The 19,429-nt window shown below is 51.0% G+C and overlaps 1 protein-coding gene across 2 annotated transcripts in view; it reads right to left on the reverse strand.

The window, feature by feature from the left end:
- Positions 1 to 19,429, reverse strand: part of vars1 (valyl-tRNA synthetase 1) — a 126,185-nt gene that overhangs the window by 8,347 nt on the left and 98,409 nt on the right. For both annotated transcript variants that reach the window (XM_085975023.1, XM_085975022.1), the window contains exons 22-30: positions 15,867 to 15,971; positions 14,403 to 14,471; positions 13,284 to 13,362; positions 9,625 to 9,752; positions 8,392 to 8,547; positions 6,346 to 6,552; positions 5,386 to 5,497; positions 4,071 to 4,243; positions 2,295 to 2,444 (exon numbers count right to left, since the gene is read on the reverse strand). In XM_085975023.1, coding sequence (XP_085831149.1) covers positions 2,295 to 2,444; positions 4,071 to 4,243; positions 5,386 to 5,497; positions 6,346 to 6,552; positions 8,392 to 8,547; positions 9,625 to 9,752; positions 13,284 to 13,362; positions 14,403 to 14,471; positions 15,867 to 15,971 — 1,179 coding nt within the window. The remainder of the gene's footprint in view (positions 1 to 2,294; positions 2,445 to 4,070; positions 4,244 to 5,385; positions 5,498 to 6,345; positions 6,553 to 8,391; positions 8,548 to 9,624; positions 9,753 to 13,283; positions 13,363 to 14,402; positions 14,472 to 15,866; positions 15,972 to 19,429) is intronic.

Raw genomic sequence — 19,429 nt, forward strand, 5'->3', positions numbered from 1 at the left:
GATAGAGTGAGATGAAGGAAGGTGGGAGGAGGCTCGTGTGGATCATAAACACCAGCATGGACCTGTTGGGCCGAATGGCCTGTTTCTCTGCTGTAAATGCTATTTCAGAGCTGAAAGCTTTATGGCCGCGGTTGTTGGTGAACGGAATCGGCTCGGATTTTGCGGCCTTGTGATTCATTGCTAACAACGGATTTCTGCCCCTTTCCCTAAACTGAGGGCACTGAGGCTAATGGCTGACTAACATCAGCTATCTCCGCACAGACAGGCGACGGCAGCTGGAACCTTCTCAGCGGGTCGCACCCTCGCCTCCGAGTCAGAAGGTCGCGGGTTCAAGTCCCCACTCCGGAGACTTGAGCACCAAAATCTGGGCTGACACTCCTGTGCAGTACTGTGGGAGCGCTGCACTGTCGGAGGAGCCGTCTTTCGGATGAGACATTAAACCGAAGCCCCGTCTGCCCTCTCAGGTGGACTTAAATGACCCCAACGGCCACTATTTCGAAGAAGTCCAGAGGATAATATTTATCCCTCAATCAGCATCACTAAAACTGATGACCCGGTCATTTATTTCACTACTTTTAAAGAGAGGAGCTCAGAAATTCCTTTCAGTCGAGTTTGCGAGGGCACCTGAAGTTGGAGCAGAACCTGGACGGCTGGCGTTTCCTTTAACATCAACAACAACTTGCATTTATGTAGCACCTTTAACATAGTAAAACGTCCCAAGGCGCTTCACAGGAGCGATTAACAAACAATTTGACACCGAGCCACATAAGGATACTTTAAGGACAGATGACCAAAAGCTTGGTCAAAGAAGCGGTTTAAAGGAGCATCTTAAAGGAGGAGAGAGAGGGAGAGAGGAGGAGAGGTTTAGGGAAAATAATTCCAGAGCTGAAGGCACGGCCACCAATGGTGGAACGATGGAAATCAGGGATGGACAAGGGGCCAGAATTGGAGGAACGCAGAGATCTCGGAGGGCTGTAGGAGATTACAGAGATGGGGCGGGGGCATCACTTGAGCATTGGCTTCTGCTGGGGAAGGGCGAGCACTTCCGTCAAGGATCTGCCCCTCCGCCAGTCCCAGCAGCAGTTTCGGTTTCGGGGACGGGGGGGGGGGAAGCAGCGTGTTCTCAGACTACCCCACACCAGGAATTCAGCCTGATATGTGTCTACATCAGCAGAAATCTGGGGGCATTCTGGACAGCAAGTGTGACCCAACAAGCAGGGCCATTGACCATTGTGAATAGGAAGCCTTGCATCAAGGGAATTAACAGTGGGGGCGAGGGGGGAGGGCAGGGAACAAATTTGGGCCAAAATCTTCGGGTCGGCAGGTCAATGGATCCCCCTCTCAGAGCAGCAGGGAGCCCAAGTTATGCTCAGTGGCTGCTGGCTCCCCAATATGGCGATGACCCTGCCTCCGGGAGTTAGGACGGGGTCACAATGGAGCTGAAGAGCTGGGCGGCAGTCCCGCACTTTTTATGTCGTTTCGCCATTTAAAAGCAGCAGTGGGCTATGTAACCCATCAAACACTCCCAGGGCAGGTACAGCACGGGTTAGATACAGAGTAAAGCTCCCTCTACACTGTCCCATCAAACACTCCCAGGGCAGGTACAGCACGGGTTAGATACAGAGTAAAGCTCCCTCTCCACTGTCCCATCAAACACTCCCAGGGCAGGTACAGCACGGGTTAGATACAGAGTAAAGCTCCCTCTACACTGTCCCATCAAACACTCCCAGGGCAGGTACAGCACGGGTTAGATACAGAGTAAAGCTCCCTCTCCACTGTCCCATCAAACACTCCCAGGGCAGGTACAGCACGGGTTAGATACAGAGTAAAGCTCCCTCTACACTGTCCCATCAAACACTCCCAGGGCAGGTACAGCACGGGTTAGATACAGAGTAAAGCTCCCTCTACACTGTCCCATCAAACACTCCCAGGGCAGGTACAGCACGGGTTAGATACAGAGTAAAGCTCCCTCTACACTGTCCCATCAAACACTCCCAGGGCAGGTACAGCACGGGTTAGATACAGAGTAAAGCTGTCGCAAAACTGACCCCAAGCACAGAAAACCACCTCTTCCTGCACTGTTTTCCATGTCCCACGTGCAGCACTCTGCATTCTCCAAGCTTGATTATCAATTCAGGGTCCAGCTTCGGGGCAGTTTTTGGCGTGATGAGCCCACATGTACACGACGGATGAGATCGTGACTGCGGCAAGCTTATTTCACGTAGGAATCCTCCAACCAACCTGCGGAGCAGACTATTTCGCCCCCTTTGCTGCTTCGGAACGGTCCCCCTTACCTTCTCCGCCTCCATCTCCTGGATTTTCTGAGGCACTTTGGTCCTGTAATCGGCTTTGGACATTTTCTCCCCGAGCTTGGCGATCTGCTTCTGAACTTCTCCCTGCTTGTTCCTGAGCTTCGTGACTTCCTTCTCGGCATCTATCAGCCCCTTTATAAAGAACATCGGAAAGCGGGGAGATACAGGTCAAAAAAAGGGTCATCACGCTCAGACTGAATCTCGTGTCCCTCCTTCCCGGAAGCAGAGAGCTGGGAGGCTCTGCTAAACCGAGCGGCAACGGGAATTTGGTGCGAGTGGGAGTTGGGAACAGTGCGGGAAGCAGGTGCCAAGGGCTAGGGTGTGGTTTAAACGAGGAGCCTATAACTTGCTAATACTTTATTCAATCAACAGTTTAAACTAGATAAATTAATTAGTTTACAAATAGAAATTAAAAGTAAACTCAGTGAATTAATTACGTAAAAACTTTTATGTATTAAATAAATATCACAAGGCTAGATAGAGAGGGCAGTGCAGGTGGTGTGTCGTATCTGCAGCATGTGGGAGTTTGTGGAGAGCATTAGGAGCAGGAGTTGGCCTTCGTAGCGAGAGGATTCGAGTACAGGAACAAGGGTGTCTTGCTGCAGTTGTACAGGGCCTTGGTGAGTCCACACCTTGAGTATTGTGTGCAGTTTTGGTCGCCTTATCTGAGGAAGGATGTTCTCGCCATGGAGGGAGTGCAGTGAAGATTCACCAGGCTGATACCTGGGACGGCAGGAATGACGTATGAAGAGAGATTGGGTCGATTGGGCTTATACTCGCTTGAGTTTAGAAGAATGAGAGGGGATCTCATTGAAACTTATAAAATTCTAACAGGACTAGACAGACTAGGTGCAGGAAGGATGTTCCCGATGGTGGGGGAGTCCAGAACCAGGGGTCACAGTCTAAGGATAAGAGGTAAGCCATTTAGGACTGAGATGAGGAGGAATTTCTTCACCCAGAGAGTGGTGAACCTGTGGAATTCTCTACCACACAGGGCAGTTGAGGCCAATTCATTAAATATATTCAAGAAGGAGTTAGATATGTTTGCGTGGGTTTTCTCCGGGTGCTCCGGTTTCCTCCCACAGTCCAAAGATGTGCGGGTTAGGTTGATTGGCTATGATAAATTGACCCTTAGTGTTAGGGGGATTAAATACGTGGGGTTACAGGGATAGGGTGGGATATGTGTCGGTGTAGGGGTTACAGGGATAGGGTGGGATATTTGTTGGTGTAGGGGTTATGAGGATCGGGTGGGATGTGTGTCCGTGCAGGCTCGATGGGCCGAAATGGCCTCTATCTGCACTGTGGGGTTTCTGTGATTTCTGTGATTGTGATATGGGGAGAAAGCAGGGACAGGGTACTGAATTTGGATGATCAGCCATGATCTCATTGAATGGCGGAGCAGGCTCGAGGGGCTGAATGGCCGACTCCTGCTCCTATCTTCTGTTTCTATATGGCCCTTTGAGCCTGCGCCGCCATTCAATAAGATCATGGCTTATCTTTGACCTCATCTCCACTTTCCCGCCCGATTCCCACATCCCTTGATTTTCCCTAGAGTCAAAAAAATCTATCAATCTCAGTCTTGAATATACTCAACGACTGAGCCTCCACAGCCCTCTGGGGTAGAGAATTCCAAAGATTCACCACCCTCCGAGTGAAGACATTTCTCCGCATCTCAGTCCTAAATGGCCGACCCCTTATTCTGAGACTGTGACCCCTGGTTCTAGACTCTAGTTGTAGGGGCAGCTGCCCCTCACCTACCTTCAGCATTAGATGGACGGTGCATCGGTCGGAAGCGATGGCCAAGGCGCAGCCGGCCGGGCAGTCCTCGTTGACCAGGATGGTCACCGACTTGGAGTAGGACAGCGTCTGGATGTAGGAGGAGAAGCGGCTTACCAGAGCAGCCGTGCTCTCGTCCAAGCACGTCAGGTAACCTGCGGACAAAAGCGAGAATGTGCAAGGTCAATCTCGGAGAGAGAGAGAGACAGAGAATTTAACTGGAATGATAAAGCACCAGCATTTCTACAGCGCCCTTCACAACCTCAGGACGTCCCAAAGCGCGTTGCAGCCAATGAAGTATCTTTAGAAACGTAGTCACTGCTGTAATGTGGGCAATGCGGCAGCCAATTTGCGCACAGCAAGATCTCACCAACAGCAATGACAGTCACTAAAAAATCCAATAGGGAATTCAGGAGAAACTCCTTTACCCAGAGAGTGGCGAGAATGTGGAACTCGCTACCACAGGGAGTGGTTGAAGCGAATAATATAGATGCATTTAAGGGGAAGCTTGACAAGTACACGAGGGAGAAATAAATAGTAGGATATACTGATAGGGTTTGATGAAGAGGGGTGGAAGGATGCCGGTGTGGAGCATAAACACCAGCAGGGACCTATTGGGTCGAATGGCCTGTTACTGTGCTGTAAATACTGTGTAAGACTATGTAAATGGCCAGATAATCTGCTTTTTTTTTAGCGATGTTGATTGAGGGATAAATTTTGGTCAGGATCCGTTGCCCTTAAGGGGAAGCTTAATAAGCACGAGGGAGAAAGGAATAGAAGGATATGCTGATGGGGTGAGAAGAAGAGGGGTGGTAGGAGGCTGGTGTGGAGCATAAACACCAGCAGGGACCAGTTGGGCCGAATGGCCTGTTTCCGGGCTGTAGACTCTGTTACTATGAAACACCGGGGAGAACGCCTCTGCTCTTCTTCGAAATAGAGCCGTGGGATCTTTTACGTTCACCCGAGAGAGCAGACGGTGGCCTCGGTTTAACGTCTCATCCGAAAGACGGCTCCTCCGACAGTGCAGCGCTCCCTCGGCCCTGCGCTGGGGAGTGTCAGCCCTAGAACTTGAGACTTGAACTCGACTCAAGAGGCCAGAGCTCCATCCACCGAGCCACGGCCGACACCTCTGCGTCGGGAAGGAGCTGGAAGAGGGCCCGGGACCCATTCCCGTCAGCCGGGGAAGGCGCAGAGTGTGAGAAAGGCGCCGGCAATAAATTAACAGGAGCGCTGACAACACCGCAAGCAACTCCACGTTTAACCGGGGGCCAAGCAACGCGGAAGAAAGTCAACTCACAATCTGCTTTGGTCTTGGTAAGGTTATAGTCAGCGCGCAGAGAGCGGATGGTGCGGGTGATGGACATGGCAAACTCCACATTCCGGTCCAGCTCCTCGTCCCTCCAACAGTACTGCAGGAAAAGAGGCAGCAAAATTGAACCTCTGCAATGCTGATTAGATTCAGGGCCCACCTCTCACTATCTGCTCATTGCCTACATTGAACTCCCTTATTCCTAAGCTCCAAATACCCAATCCTACATTCTGCCTCCTCCTTGCATCTTTGCAATAGTAAAAAATCAAAGCTCATTGATTTTAAGGAACAGGGAGCAGGAGACCTGCCTCTCTGCTGGTCACCGTCTCTCCCTGCTGGTCAGCGACCAGTGGCCCCAGTCTCTCCCTGGTGGTCAGCAACCAGTGGCCCCAGTCTCTCCCTGCTGGTCAGCGACCAGTGGCCCCAGTCTCTCCCTGCTGGTCAGCGACCAGTGGCCCCAGTCTCTCCCTGCTGGTCAGCGACCAGTGGCCCCAGTCTCTCCCTGCTGGTCAACGACTGGCGGCTTCCTGTCTCTCCCTGCTGGTCAGTGACTAGCAGCTTCCCGTCTCTCCCTGCTGGTCAGCGGACCCCATCTCTCCCTGCTAGTCAGAGACCAGCGCCCCTCCCTCGTCTCCCTGACCAGCATCCCATGTCTCTCTGCTGGTTACTGACCAGCAGCAATGTCTCTACTGGTCTCCTACTCTAATCCAATCATTTCTAGGCCTCAAACCTATAACTCTTTAACCACCCCTCCACTCCCGCCCCCCCCCCCCCCCCCAATCTTCCTATCCTCCTATAATCTACAGATTATTCTAATACCCAGTTAAGTTACAGATCGGCCATGATGGAACAGGCTCGAGGGGCTGAACTGCCTCCTCCTGCTCCTATGTTGCAATTCCCCCACCCACCCCACCCTGCTACTACCCGCAGTCCATCACACACACACACCTCTTCACAGTCAGGGTAGGGGGTAACCCCGATACTGGGGGGGCCCTGTGCCGATCGCCGCGGCAACCTCTGGTAGAGCTCCTCGGTCACGAAGGGCATGAACGGGCTGAGGAGGCGAAGGGCTGCGTCCAGGCAGGTGTACAGCACGTTCCGGGCCACACCAGCGGCATTCTCGTCCGTGCCGGTGAACACAGGCTTCAAACATTCCTGGGGGGGGGGGGGGGGGAAGGGGGAAAAAAAAATGCAAAAATTGACACATTTCTCGCTCGCTTGTCCAACACAAGTCACGATCGAGAGGAATTTCCAGCTTCCTCCATCGCCAATGACAGCACGGTGGCATAGTGGTTAGCACTGTTGCCTCACAGCGCCAGGGACCCGGGTTCGAATCCGACCTCGGGCGACTGTCTGTGTGGAGTTTGCACATTCTCCCCGTGTTTGCGTGGGTTTCCTCCGGGTGCTCCGGTTTCCTCCCACAGTCCAAAGATGTGCGGGTTAGGTTGATTGGCTATGATAAATTGACCCTTAGTGTTAGGGGGATTAAATACGTGGGGTTACCGGGATCGGGTGGGATGTGTGTCGGTGCAGGCTCGATGGGCTGAAATGGCCTCTATCTGCACTGTGGGGTTCCTGTGATTTCCTGTGACAACTTGTATTTATATAGCACCTTTAATGTCGTAAAACGTCCCAAGGTGCTTCACACCATTTGGGGGGGGGTTAAAAAGTTATAGGTTTGAGGCCTAGAAATGATTGGATTAGAGTAGGAGACCAGTAGAGACATTGCTGCTGGTCAGTAACCAGCAGGGAGACTTGGGCTGCTGGTCAGGGAGACTGTGGGCGGGGGGGGGGGGGGGGGGCGCGCTGCTCTCTGACCCAAAATCTGACACCGAGCCACATAAGGAGCTATTAGGACAGGTGACCAAAAGCTTGGTCAAAGAGGTAGGTTTTAAGGAGCATCTTAAAAGGAGGAAAGAGAGGTAAGCGAGGTTTAGGGTGGGAATTCCAGAGGTTTGGGCCTTGGCAGCTGAAGGCACGGCCGCCAATGGTGGAGCGATGGAAATCAGGGATAGACAAGGGGCCAGGATTGGAGGAGAGCAGAGATCTCGGAGGGTTGTGGGGCTGGAGGAGGTTACAGAGATGGGGAGGAGGCGAGGCCATGGGAGGTTTTGAAAACAAGGATGAAAATTTTAAAATCGAGGCGTTGCTCAACTGGGAGCCAATGTCGGTCAGCAAGCACAGGGGGCGATGGGTGAACGGGACTTGGTGCGAGTTAGGACACGGACAGCAGAGTTTAATAAAGAGTATTAATCAGACGTTTCTAAAGATAAGGGGTAAGCCATTTAGGACTGAGATGAGGAGGAATTTCTTCACCCAGAGAGTGGTGAAGCTGTGAAATCCTCTACCACAGAAGGCAGTTGAGGCCAATTCATTAAATACATTCAAGAAGGAGTTGGATATATTTCTTAAGGCTAAAGGGATCAAGGGATATGGGGAGAAGGCAGGAACAGGGTACTGAGTTTGGATGATCTGCCATGATCTCATTAAATGGCGGAGCAGACTCAAGGGGCCGAATGGCCTACTCCTGCTCCTATCTTCTATGTTTCTATGTTTCAGTATTTCCTAGTCCTCAATCTTGTAGTAGTAATAAAGGATAGATGACAAAATCCTATAGTACCTCCACATAAGGGACGAGACCAGGCAGAACACACACCAGCAAGACTGCTGGATCAATCGCCTGTCTGCACTGACTTTACTGACCACGGCGGGCTCCAGGTTAAAAAGTGGAGGGCAGGTCTGGAGGGTGCAGTGAGTAATCGGGCGCTCAGGAGCACAGGGGCCCATAACAGAGCCCACCGGGGTCCTCCGAATGGACGGAAAGTTGGCTTTTCCTGCGCCCCAGTAATCCCACAGCCCCGGGCACAAAACCTGGCCCAGCAATTCAGGGTTTCACTTTTCCGCGATGCCTCCCACAGTTGAATAGCGGCAAGAGAATTTTATTTTTTGAGGACGACAACATGCAAGCGATTGGCACGGTTGCCGAGAGCTCACCAGGTAGACGTCACAGAGCTCGTAGAGCCAGAAGTTGTAGACGGCGGTGGTGATCCCCGGGAAGTCATACTGCTTGAAGCCGCGCTCGCAGAGCTCCACCGCGTGGCTCAGGCGACTCAACGCCCAGCGATCGATCAGGCTCCCTCGCGACGAGCTCTGGAGAGAGAGAGAGAAAGACGACGACATTGAATCTACAGCGCAGAAACGGGCCACTTGTCCCGACCGGCCCCGTGCTCCACACGAGCCTCCTCCCACCCCGGCTTCAGCTCGCCCCGTCCACACATCCTTCCGTTCCTTTCGCCCGCTATTTCTGCACGCCTCTGTTAAATCTCCCCTTCGCCGCTCTACGGAGATCGGAGAAGCTGGGATTGATCTGCCCCGGAATCTCCACGCGCCGTGAACCCAGTACCACGGCGGCTGAAGATTGTCGGGCAGGAGTGTGGGAAAGGTGGAGCGAGGCGAGAGCGGACCCTATTGTGATGGCGCCGATGAAGATGGCTGCCATCCTTGCGGGCTCCGTGCGTACCAGGCAGCTAAGTGTCCTTTGCTGCTTGGTGCGCTCGGCTCGTTAAGAACAAAGCATTTCACTGACTGGATTTCACTTGTTGTATTTGGTTATGTGACAAATAAAATTGAAATTGAAATTGAATTGACTTGTGCCCGGGTGTGCGCGGTCAGGGAAAGGGAACCAGCGTTTGCTTTGTGTCAAAAGCTGCCTGTGCCACCAGGAGTTGCACCGAGTGTACAGCACAGAAACAAGCCATTGGTACTGTAGAAAACGCGGCAGCCAATTTACACACAGCACGCTCCCACAAACAGCAATGTGATAATGATCAGATCATCGGTTTCTGTGATGTGGGTTGAGGGATAAGTATTGGCTCAGGACACCAGGGAGAACTACCCCTGCTCTTCTTCAAAATAGTGGCATGGGATCTTTTACGTCTACCTGAGAGAGCAGACGGGGCCTTGGTTGAACACCTCATCTGAAAGATGGCACCTCTGACAGTGCAGCGCTCCCTCAGCGCAGCACTGGGGAATGTCGGCCTAGATTGCTGAACTCACTGCTGTAACGCAGCAGCCAATTTGGCCGATATAAGCGACTGGCCGTGTTACGCAGTGGGGACTGTCCTTACTGAGCTCAACCCTCTGAAGCCGCTCTCTTTTTCTCTCTCTCTAACACGCACCCCCTCCCCACCCACCCAGCCCTCCGCTGGTCGACAGGCCCGCACCTACCTGGGCAGGGTCATCCGGTTTGAAGTCGTCCCCCAGGCCACGGATGGCGAACTTCGTGGCATTCCAGAGTTTGTTGCAGAAGTGTCGGTAGCCGAGGATGCGGTTCACGTCCAGGTTGATGTCCCGGCCTAACGGCACAAGCAGTCGGTGAATCACGGCAATAAACCAGCTCACCACCAATATTCCCTTTCATGTGTTTTGGGTTGTACGACACCCCCCCCCCTTTTAACAGGCTGCGCGGCCCATTCAAATTTCCGCGCAGGTGCGGTTTTTCCATTTGAAAGCCGGCGAGCCGGCTGCGTGGGACCTCCAGGCCGCCGCGCAGTTTAACAGGAACATTGCTCACCACCACTAGCACCGTCTCTGCTGTGGGGAATCAGGAAATGCCTCAAACATTTAGAAGGTGCATTTATACAGCATCTTTAACGTAGCAAAAACCAGGCGCTTCACAAGAGCGATTATCAAACTAAACTTGACACCGAGCCACATACGGAGATATTAGGACAGGTGACCCAAAAGCTTGGTCAAAGAGATAAGGTTTAAGGAGCGTCTTAAAGGAAGAGGGAGAGGTAGAGAGGCAGAGGGGTTTAGGGAAGGAATTCTGGAGCTTAGGGCCTTGGTATGGCCGCCAATGGTGGAGCGATGAAAATCAAGGATGCGCAAGAGGCGTGCAAAGTTAAAGCACATGGCATTGGGGGCAAGCTACTGACTTGGATAGAGAACTGGTTGGCAGACAGGAAGCAAAGAGTTGGAATAAACGCGTCTTTTTCCGAGTGGCAGGCAGTGACTAGTGGGGTACCGCAGGGATCGGTCCTTGGACCCCAGCTATTCACAAAATATATTAATGATCTAGACGAGGGAACTATATGTAATATCTCCAAGTTTGCAGACGACACAAAGCTGGGTGGGCGTGTGTGCTGTGAGGAGGATGCAGAGAAACTCCAGTATGATTTGGACAGGTTGGGTGATTGGGCAGATGCATGGCAGATGCTGTATAATGTGGATAAATGCGAGGTTATCCACTTCGGTGGCAAAAACAGGAAGACAGATTATTATCTGAACGGCAATAGATTGGGAGAAGGGGAAGTGCAATGAGACCTGGGTGTCCTTGTGCACCAGTCACTGAAGGTAAGCATGCAGGTGCAGCAGGCGGTTAAGAAGGCAAATGGTATGTTGGCCTTCGTAGCGAGAGGATTCGAGTACAGGAACAAGGATGTCTTGCTGCAGTTGTACAGGTCCTTGGTGAGATCACTCCTTGAGTATTGTGTGCAGTTTTGGTCGCCTTATCTGAGGAAGGATGTTCTTGCCATGGAGGGAGTGCAGAGAAGATTCACCAGACTGATACCTGGGATGGCAGGAATGACGTATGAAGAGAGATTGGGTCGATTAGGCTTATATTCGCTACAGTTTAGAAGAATGAGAGGGGATCTCATTGAAACTTATAAAATTCTAACAGGACTAGACAGACTAGATGCAGGAAGGATGTTCCCGATGGTCGGGGTGTCCAGAACCACGGGTCACAGTCTAAGGATAAGGGGTAAGCCATTTAGGACAGAGATGAGGAGGAATTTCTTCACCCAGAGAGTGGTGAACCTGTGGAATTCTCTACCACAGAAGGCAGTTGAGGCCAATTCATTAAATATATTCAAGAAGGAGTTAGATATGTTTCTTAAGGCTAAAGGGATCAAGGGATATGGGGAGAAAGCAGGGACAGGGTACTGAATTTGGATGATCAGCCATGATCACATTGAATGGCGGAGCTGGCTCGAGGGGCCGAATGGCCTACTCCTGCTCCTATCTTCTATGTTTCTATGTAGGCCAGAATTGGAGGAGCGCAGATATCTTGCGAGCGTTGTAGGGATGGAGGAGGTTACAGAGATAGGGAGGCGTGAGGCCATGGAGGGATTTGAACATGGGGATGAGAATTTTAAAATCGAGGCGTTGCCGGACCAGGAGCCGACACAGGTCAGCGAGCACAGGGGGCGATGGGTGAACGGGACTTGGTGCGAGTTAGGACCAGGGCGGCAGAGTTTAATAAAGAGTATTAATCAGACGTTTCAGTTAGGATACGGGCGGCAGAGTTTGGAAGTTTTCGGAGGGTGGAAGATGGGAGGCCGGCCAGGAGAGCACTGGAATAGTCGTGTCTGGAGGTAACAAAGGCCTGGGTGAGGGTTTCAGCAGCAGATGAGCTAAGGCAGGGGCGATAATGTGTGTAAATTAAACAATCCTGATCAACAAAAACACAAATCAGCCAATCAAATATAGCACAGTGCAATACGGGTGCATCGTTTGTATAAAACCGTTCAGGTCAAACTGTCTCAAAGCGCTTCGCACAATGAATAACGCCACACGGGATTTTTTTTTAGCATCTGCCCGAACAACCATAACAGGGCCTTTGATATAGTGGGCCAGTAATTCCGGTCCCAACGCGCGAGTACGGACGGTGTACTCGCGCGTGGGCCCGTTGGAAGTGCTGGATTCCAGCATGCACAGCGCATGCGCGGGAAACTGGCATTTCCTCTCCATCGAACTAAGGGGTTAAGAGGTCTAACGCGTGGGCGCGGGACTTTGCGCGCACGCGTTGAACTTCCTTCGTTTAGACAGGTTTGCGCGTGTGCAAGGGCCTGAACTTTTTGGAAATGAAAAAAGGAGGCGTAAGGAGTGGATTCTTGAAGGTAAGTGGTCTATTATTTAAAATTATTACATTTTTTCCACAGCTTCATTGTTTTTAAGGACTTTACAGTAAGGTAAGTTTATTTTTAGACCCGAATTCGTAAAAAAAAAATTTTTTCAAAAATGTTATTAATTGTTTTAAATAGTTTTTTTTAAAAGTTATTTACAGTTTATTTAATTATTGGGATGTTTTTTAAAATTTTAATTAAAGTTAAACTAGTCTTTTGGGCGCTCGTACTTTTCATGAGTTTGACAGTCTTTACTATCAAACTCATGAATGAGTTTCCCCTCCCCTGATTGGCTGCACAGTGCTCACCTGATCCCAGCCGGCACATCGCACTAACTACGCCGCTGGATCAGGTAAGCACATCGCGCCGACATCTGAACCGGGCCTGTGACAGGAAATGCAAGCAGGCCCAGGCTTCAGATGTCGGCGCGCAGGGTGAGTGCAGATCGGGGGCTTGCACGCGCGGCAAGCCCCCGATCCTAATTTCTGGGCCAGTATCTTACCCAAAAGATGGCAACTCTAACAAAACGGCACTGCCTTGGTAGTAGCAAGCCTAGATTATGTGCTTTAGTAGTGGAGTGAACCTTGCACCTTGAACCCACAACCTTCTAACTCAAGAGTCGAGAGAGCGTTTCCATCAACAGAGCGACGCAGACACACACACACAGACCGACGATGGTGGGTGCACTTCCCGAACAGGAGCGAGCCGTCTTCCTCCCCCCTCTCCCAACTGACTAAGTTGCTGCTCCGTTTCAGCAAAGACTCAGACGGGAGCTTGGAAACGGATTGCAAGGCAGCGCCCAAAATTAGGGAAGTGGACAGGCTGCGAGAGACGCTCCCGGGGGGGGGGCCATCAGTGCAGAGCGCCCACTCCGGCTGACTGACAAAGGTTGTTCTTGCGGGATACCCTCCCGTGATGCCTTGCACATACGCCGGTTTTCACGTGGCGACGCTGCGAATAATTCCACGGCCGCGTTACCTTGAGACGTGTAGGCGCACAGAGCGAACCGCAGGGCGTCCGTCCCGCATTCGGGAATCCCGACCGGATAATCGGCATTCTAACGTGGAAAACAAAAAAGATAAAAGTGGGATTCAAAACACTGGATGGGCACAAAGGTAAGAAAGAACAGACTTGCAGGTAACCCAGCAGCCAATTTGCGCACAGCAAGGTCCCACAAACAACAATGTGTTAGTGACCAGATAATCTGGTTTTTTTTAAAAAAAAAAATTATTTTTTATTTTTTATTTTTTTAAAAGTGATATTGGTTGAGGGATAAATATTGGCCAGAACACCGGGGAGAGCTCCCTACTATTCTTCTAAATAGTGCCGTGGGATCTTTTACATCCACCGGAGAGGGCAGACAGGGCCTCGGTTTAACTTCTCATCCGAAAGACGGCACCTCCGATAGTGCAGCACTCCCTCAGCACTGCACTGGGAGTGTCAGCCTAGATTTTTGTGCTCAGGTCTCTGGAGTGGGATTTGAGCCCACGACCTTCTGACTCAGAGGCGAGAAAACAGTGCACTTCTGGCCTTTTTAGGCGGTGGTGGAATTAGTGAAGTTTAATAATAAAAAGTGAAAGGATCTCTGACAAAGACTGGGCGATAGTGTAAAACGGGCGATATCGGATCAAGCAGCCCAACACAAAGTTTTTGTGGACTTTTGAGCGGAGGCTTGCTCAAATCCGGTGTCTGATCAAGTGTGGCGCCCTCTACAGGACATCCGTGTGCAGGACAGGAAACAGCGAGGCTCTTCAACCAATCAGATTGAAGAATCCTCACTGAGCCACGCAGAGTCCAAACCAGGAAGTATAAAGCAGGAAGTATAAATCATGTACAGAAAGCAAAATAAAGATTGGGAAAGACAGATGGGATTGTGCTCCACACGAGCCGCCTCCTCCCTCCCGACTTCATCTCACCCTATCAGAATAAGCTTCTATTCCTTTCTCCTTCACGTGCTTATCTAGCTTTCCCTTAAAAGGTATCTATGCTATTCGCCTCACCGCCTCCTTGTGGTAGCGAGTTCCACATTCTCAGCACTCTCGGGGTGAAGAAGGGGACAGAGGGACACGCAATCCTGCAAAGCTGCGCTGTGTTTACCTGAGCATCCTTCGCTCGCTCGATCTCGATCGGGTCCAAGTTACTCTCCAGGAGCTGTGCGTGCAGACCCTGCGGAAACAGTAAAAGGCAATGACCGACTGTGGGCTTTTTAAACCGCGTCTTCACGTCGCAGCCACTTAGAATAAACATCGTCCCAGTGACGGGTTCTCTGCGTGACGCCACAAAGTCACCTGAATGGAAACCAGGAGTTTTACCAAAACTTTGCGTTTCGAGATATCACGCTTCTCCTCTCCTTTCCTGGGAGTGGTTCCGCAGGCGTCGGCAAACCCGACGCTGTCTCACCCGGTGCCCGGTTTCTGTGTGCGAGCTCAGGCAGAGAGCTGCGGCAGATATTCCCACTGTGGAGAAGCACCAACGCAAAGCTGTCGGATTCCGTCGTCCGGTGACATTCATTCATTCACGCACGCACAAACACACACATGCACGTAAACGCGTGCGTACATGCGCCCACACACCCACGTACCGGGCCTATAATTCTCTGGAGTTTAGAAGAATGAGAGGTGATCTCATTGAAACGTATAAAATTCTTCGAGGGCTGATAAAGTGTGGCCCCCTCTACAGGACATCTGTGAGCAGGACAGGAAACAGCGAGGCTCTTCAACCAGATTGAAGAATCCTCACAGCCACGCAGAGTCCAAACGGAAGTATGAATTAGTATAATCAGAATAAGCTTCTATTCCTTTCTCCTTCACGTGCTTATCTAGCTTCCCCTTAAAAGGTATCTATGCTATTCGCTATATGCTAGATGCCGAGGGGCTGTTTCACCCTGGCTGGGATGTCTAGAACCAGGGGTCACAGTCTCAGAATAAGGGGTCGGCCATTTAGGACTGAAATGAGGAGAAATTTCTTCACTCCGAGGGTGGTGAATCTTTGGAATTCTCTACCCAGAGGGCTGTGGAGGCTCAGTCGTGAGTATTGAGATCGACAGATTTTTGGGCAGTAAGAGAATCGAGGGATATGGGGATGGGGCGGGAAAGTGGAGATGAGTTGGAAGATCAGTCATGATCTCATTGAATGGTGGAGCAGGCTCGAAGGACCAAACGGCCGACTCCTGCTCCTATTTCTTATGTTCACACACACACACGTGTATGAGGCCAACTGCAGCAGCTCTACCATCCTGCCTACTGAGATCAACTAACGAACCAGAAATGGGACTGCAATTATTTTGAGATACACACACACCCTGGTCAATGTTCTTTTCCATTGGCTTCAATAGAAAAGACAATCAGGGGAGGTGAAAAACAGGCGGCTGATTCGTTATCATTTGTTTTGCGTGCCGGCCAAGACCGATTTCACTGTCGTAGAGTTCAATTAGGAAAAACTTCTAAATCCAAGCTACAATTCCCGATAATAAATCAATACGATTTGTTAACCCGCAATGTTGAACTCCAATCCCCAGCAAGACTGAGAGCTGCTGCTTCCCAAACCATTGCAGGACCGTACCTCAAGCGTGATGCCGAAGATCACATCAAGGGGATCGATGACGTTGCCCAGAGATTTGCTCATTTTCCGGCCATGAGCATCGCGAACGATGGCGTGAAGGTACACCTGAGTTAGTGACAGAAAAAAAAATCCACGAGCATGAACGAAAGGAGCAATGTCATCAGAAGCACTGGGTTATGTTAGGAAGAGTTACCTGCACTGTCAGCCGTGGCTCAGTGGGTAGCACCCTCGCCTCAGAGTCAGGAGGTTGTGGGTTCAAGTCCCACTCCAGGGACTTGAGCACAAAAATCTAGTCTGACACTCCAGTGCGGTACTGAGGGAGCACTGCACTGTCGGAGGTGCTGTCTTTTGGATGAGATGTTAAACCGAAGCCCCGTCTGCTCTCTCAGCTGGACGTAAAAGATCCCACGGCTACTATTTATCCCCCAGTCAACATCACTAAAAACAGATTATCTGGTCATTTACCACATTGCTGTTTGTGGGAGCTTGCTGTGCGCAAATTGGCTGCCGCGTTTCCTACATTACAACAGTGACTACACTTCAAAAGTACTTCATTGGCTGTAAAACGCGTTTGGGGCGTCCTGAGGTTGTGAAAGACGCTATATAAATGCAAGTCTGTCTTACTTCCCACTGCACTGATGGCCAGAAGCACTGGGCTATGATAGGAAGGAGTTACCCGCACTGTACTGATGGAATGAAGCACTGGGCTACGATAGGAAGGAGTTACCCGCACTGTACTGATGGAATGAAGCACTGGGCTACGATAGGAAGGAGTTACCCGCACTGTACTGATGGAATGAAGCACTGGGCTATGATAGGAAGGAGTTACCCGCACTGTACTGATGGAATGAAGCACTGGGCTATGATAGGAAGGAGTTACCCGCACTGTACTGATGGAATGAAACACAAGTCACGATCGAGAGGAATTTCCAGCTTCCTCCATCGCCAATGACAGCACGGTGGCATAGTGGTTAGCACTGTTGCCTCACAGCGCCAGGGACCCGGGTTCGAATCCGGCCTCGGGCGACTGTCTGTGTGGAGTTTGCACATTCTCCCCGTGTTTGCGTGGGTTTCCTCCGGGTGCTCCGGTTTCCTCCCACAGTCCAAAGATGTGCGGGTTAGGTTGATTGGCCAAGATAAATTGACCCTTAGTGTTAGGGGGATTAAATAAGTGGGGTTACAAGGATAGGGTGGGATATGTGTTGGTGTAGGGGTTACGGGGATCGGGTGGGATATGTGTCGGTGCAGGCTCGATGGGCCGAAATGGCCTCTATCTACACTGTGGGGTTTCTGTGATTCTGTGAACTGATGGAATGAAGCACTGGGCTATGATAGGAAGGAGTTACCCGCACTGTACTGATGGAATGAAGCACTGGGCTATGATAGGAAGGAGTTACTCGCACTGTACTGATGGAATGAAGCACTGGGCTACGATAGGAAGGAGTTACCCGCACTGTACTGATGGAATGAAGCACTGGGCTATGATAGGAAGGAGTTACCCGCACTGTACTGATGGAATGAAGCCCCCGCCACTTTGCAGTTAACTTGATTAAAATTAGCTCCAATCACAATACTTAGAAGATCCCTGTAAATTTGTACTGTTCAGTCATCTGCCCATCCATTTAATTCAGGTTGCCCTGGGCCACTATGGCGTGTGCTCTCTCAGGATCAGCTTTCAGGAGCCCTGCGTCAGATTTGGAGCAGCATTCAGGGGCTGCTTCTAAACTTTCTCATGCATTTTTTTTGATTTCTTACTGGCTTCCGCTCAAGTGGCTTTGTGCCAAGTGTTGGCGCTTGGAACGTTTTCTGGTAGGCCCACAGCATTGGGACAGTGGAACAGAGGGACAGGAGGAGGCCATTCAGCCCCTCGAGGCTGTTTAGTCTGATCTGTATCTTAACTCCATCCAACCGCCTTGGTTCCTTAACCCTTAATACCCTCGCCTAACAACAAGCGATCAAGAAATAACAACAGGAAATGCTGGAAACACGCAGGCCAGGCAGCATCCGTGGAGAGAGAAAGACAGTTAACGTTTGAGGTCTGGGACCCTTCATCAGAACTGGAAAAAGCTGGAGATGTAACAGATATTAAGCAGGTGCAGAGACGGGGGGGGGGGGGGCGTTTAGGAGGGGAGGAAGGAATTGAAAGAACATCCTGTACATTTGTAAGAGGCAGGAAAGATCAAATGTTGCAAATGAGAATGGCAAAAATCATACAGCATGAAAAATGGGGGCAGAGATTATGGTCTGAAATTGTTGAACTCGATGCTGAGCCCAGAAGGCAGCAAAGTGCCCAATCGAAAGATGAGGTGCTGTTCCTCGAGCTTACGTTGAGCTTCATTGGAACAATGCAATAGCCCGAGGACAGAGAGATCAGAGTGGGAGTGAAGCGGTGAATTAAAGTGACAGGCGACCGGAAGCTCAGGGTCACCCTTACGGACTGAACGGAGGTGTTCCGCAAAGCGGTCACCCAATCTGCGTTTGGTCTCCCCAATGTAGAGGAGACCGCATCGTGAGCAGCGAATACAGTATACTAGATTGCGAGAAGTACACGTAAATCGCTGTTTCACCTGGAAGGGGCGTTTGGGGCCCTGGACAGTGGGAAGGGAGGAGGTAAAAGGGCAGGTGTTGCATCTCCTGCGCTTGCACGGGAAGGTGCCAGGTGAAAGAGAAGGGCTGTTAGGGGTGATTGAGGAGTGGACCAGGGTGTCGCGGAGGGAGCGGTCCCTTCGGAATGCTGAAAGGGGAGGGGAGGGGGGAGATGTGTTTGGTGGTGGGATCACGTTGGATCAACAATCGATCAAGCTCAGTTTTGAAATTTTCAACTGACCTCCTCCACCACCCCCAGCCTCAACAGCTTTTTGGGGGAGAGTTTTCCAGATTTCCACTACCCTCTCTGTGAAGAAGTGCCCCCTGATATCACCTCTGAACGGCCTGGCTCTAATTTTAAGATTATGCCCCATTTTTCTGGACTACCCCCCACCCCCACCAGAGGAAGTAGTTTCTCTCTATCGAGCCTACCAGCTCCTTTAATCAGCTTAAACACCTCAATTAGTTCACCCCTGTGGTAAACCACTGTTATTGTTGTTCACCGTTGTTGTTGCACACTGTTGTATCTATGCATGCCTCAGCTGGCTCCGCCCCTGGCTCCACCCACATGCCCAGGTATAAAGGTGACTGCTCTGCAGCCCCCTGCCTTCTTGGAAACCAGTCAACCACGAGAGGCATGCTCTGTTCTTTGTTAATAAAAGCCTTTTAGTTACTCTCCTAACTCTCCGTCTTTCATGAGTAATTGATAGCGCATCCATTTTATTAACAAAAACAAAATGTCGGCACCAAACGCTGAGCAGCAGGCGCTGCAGCAAAGGACGGCACCAAACACTGAGCAGCAGGCGCTGCTGCATGCCCTCAGACCAACATGCCTGGACCTAGACCCTCAAGAGGCGGGTTCGTCTACCAAGTTCGCACAATGGCTGCGTTGCTTCGAAGCTTACCTGGAAGCCTCAGCCGTGACACTAGATGGAAACAAACTAAAAATCCTGGCCTCCAAGGTGGGCCACCAAGTC

The sequence above is a fragment of the Somniosus microcephalus genome, unplaced genomic scaffold (assembly GCF_052327205.1).
Source record: "Somniosus microcephalus isolate GS21.2 unplaced genomic scaffold, FLI_Smic_1.0 unresolved_chr1, whole genome shotgun sequence".
Lineage (NCBI taxonomy): Eukaryota > Metazoa > Chordata > Chondrichthyes > Squaliformes > Somniosidae > Somniosus > Somniosus microcephalus.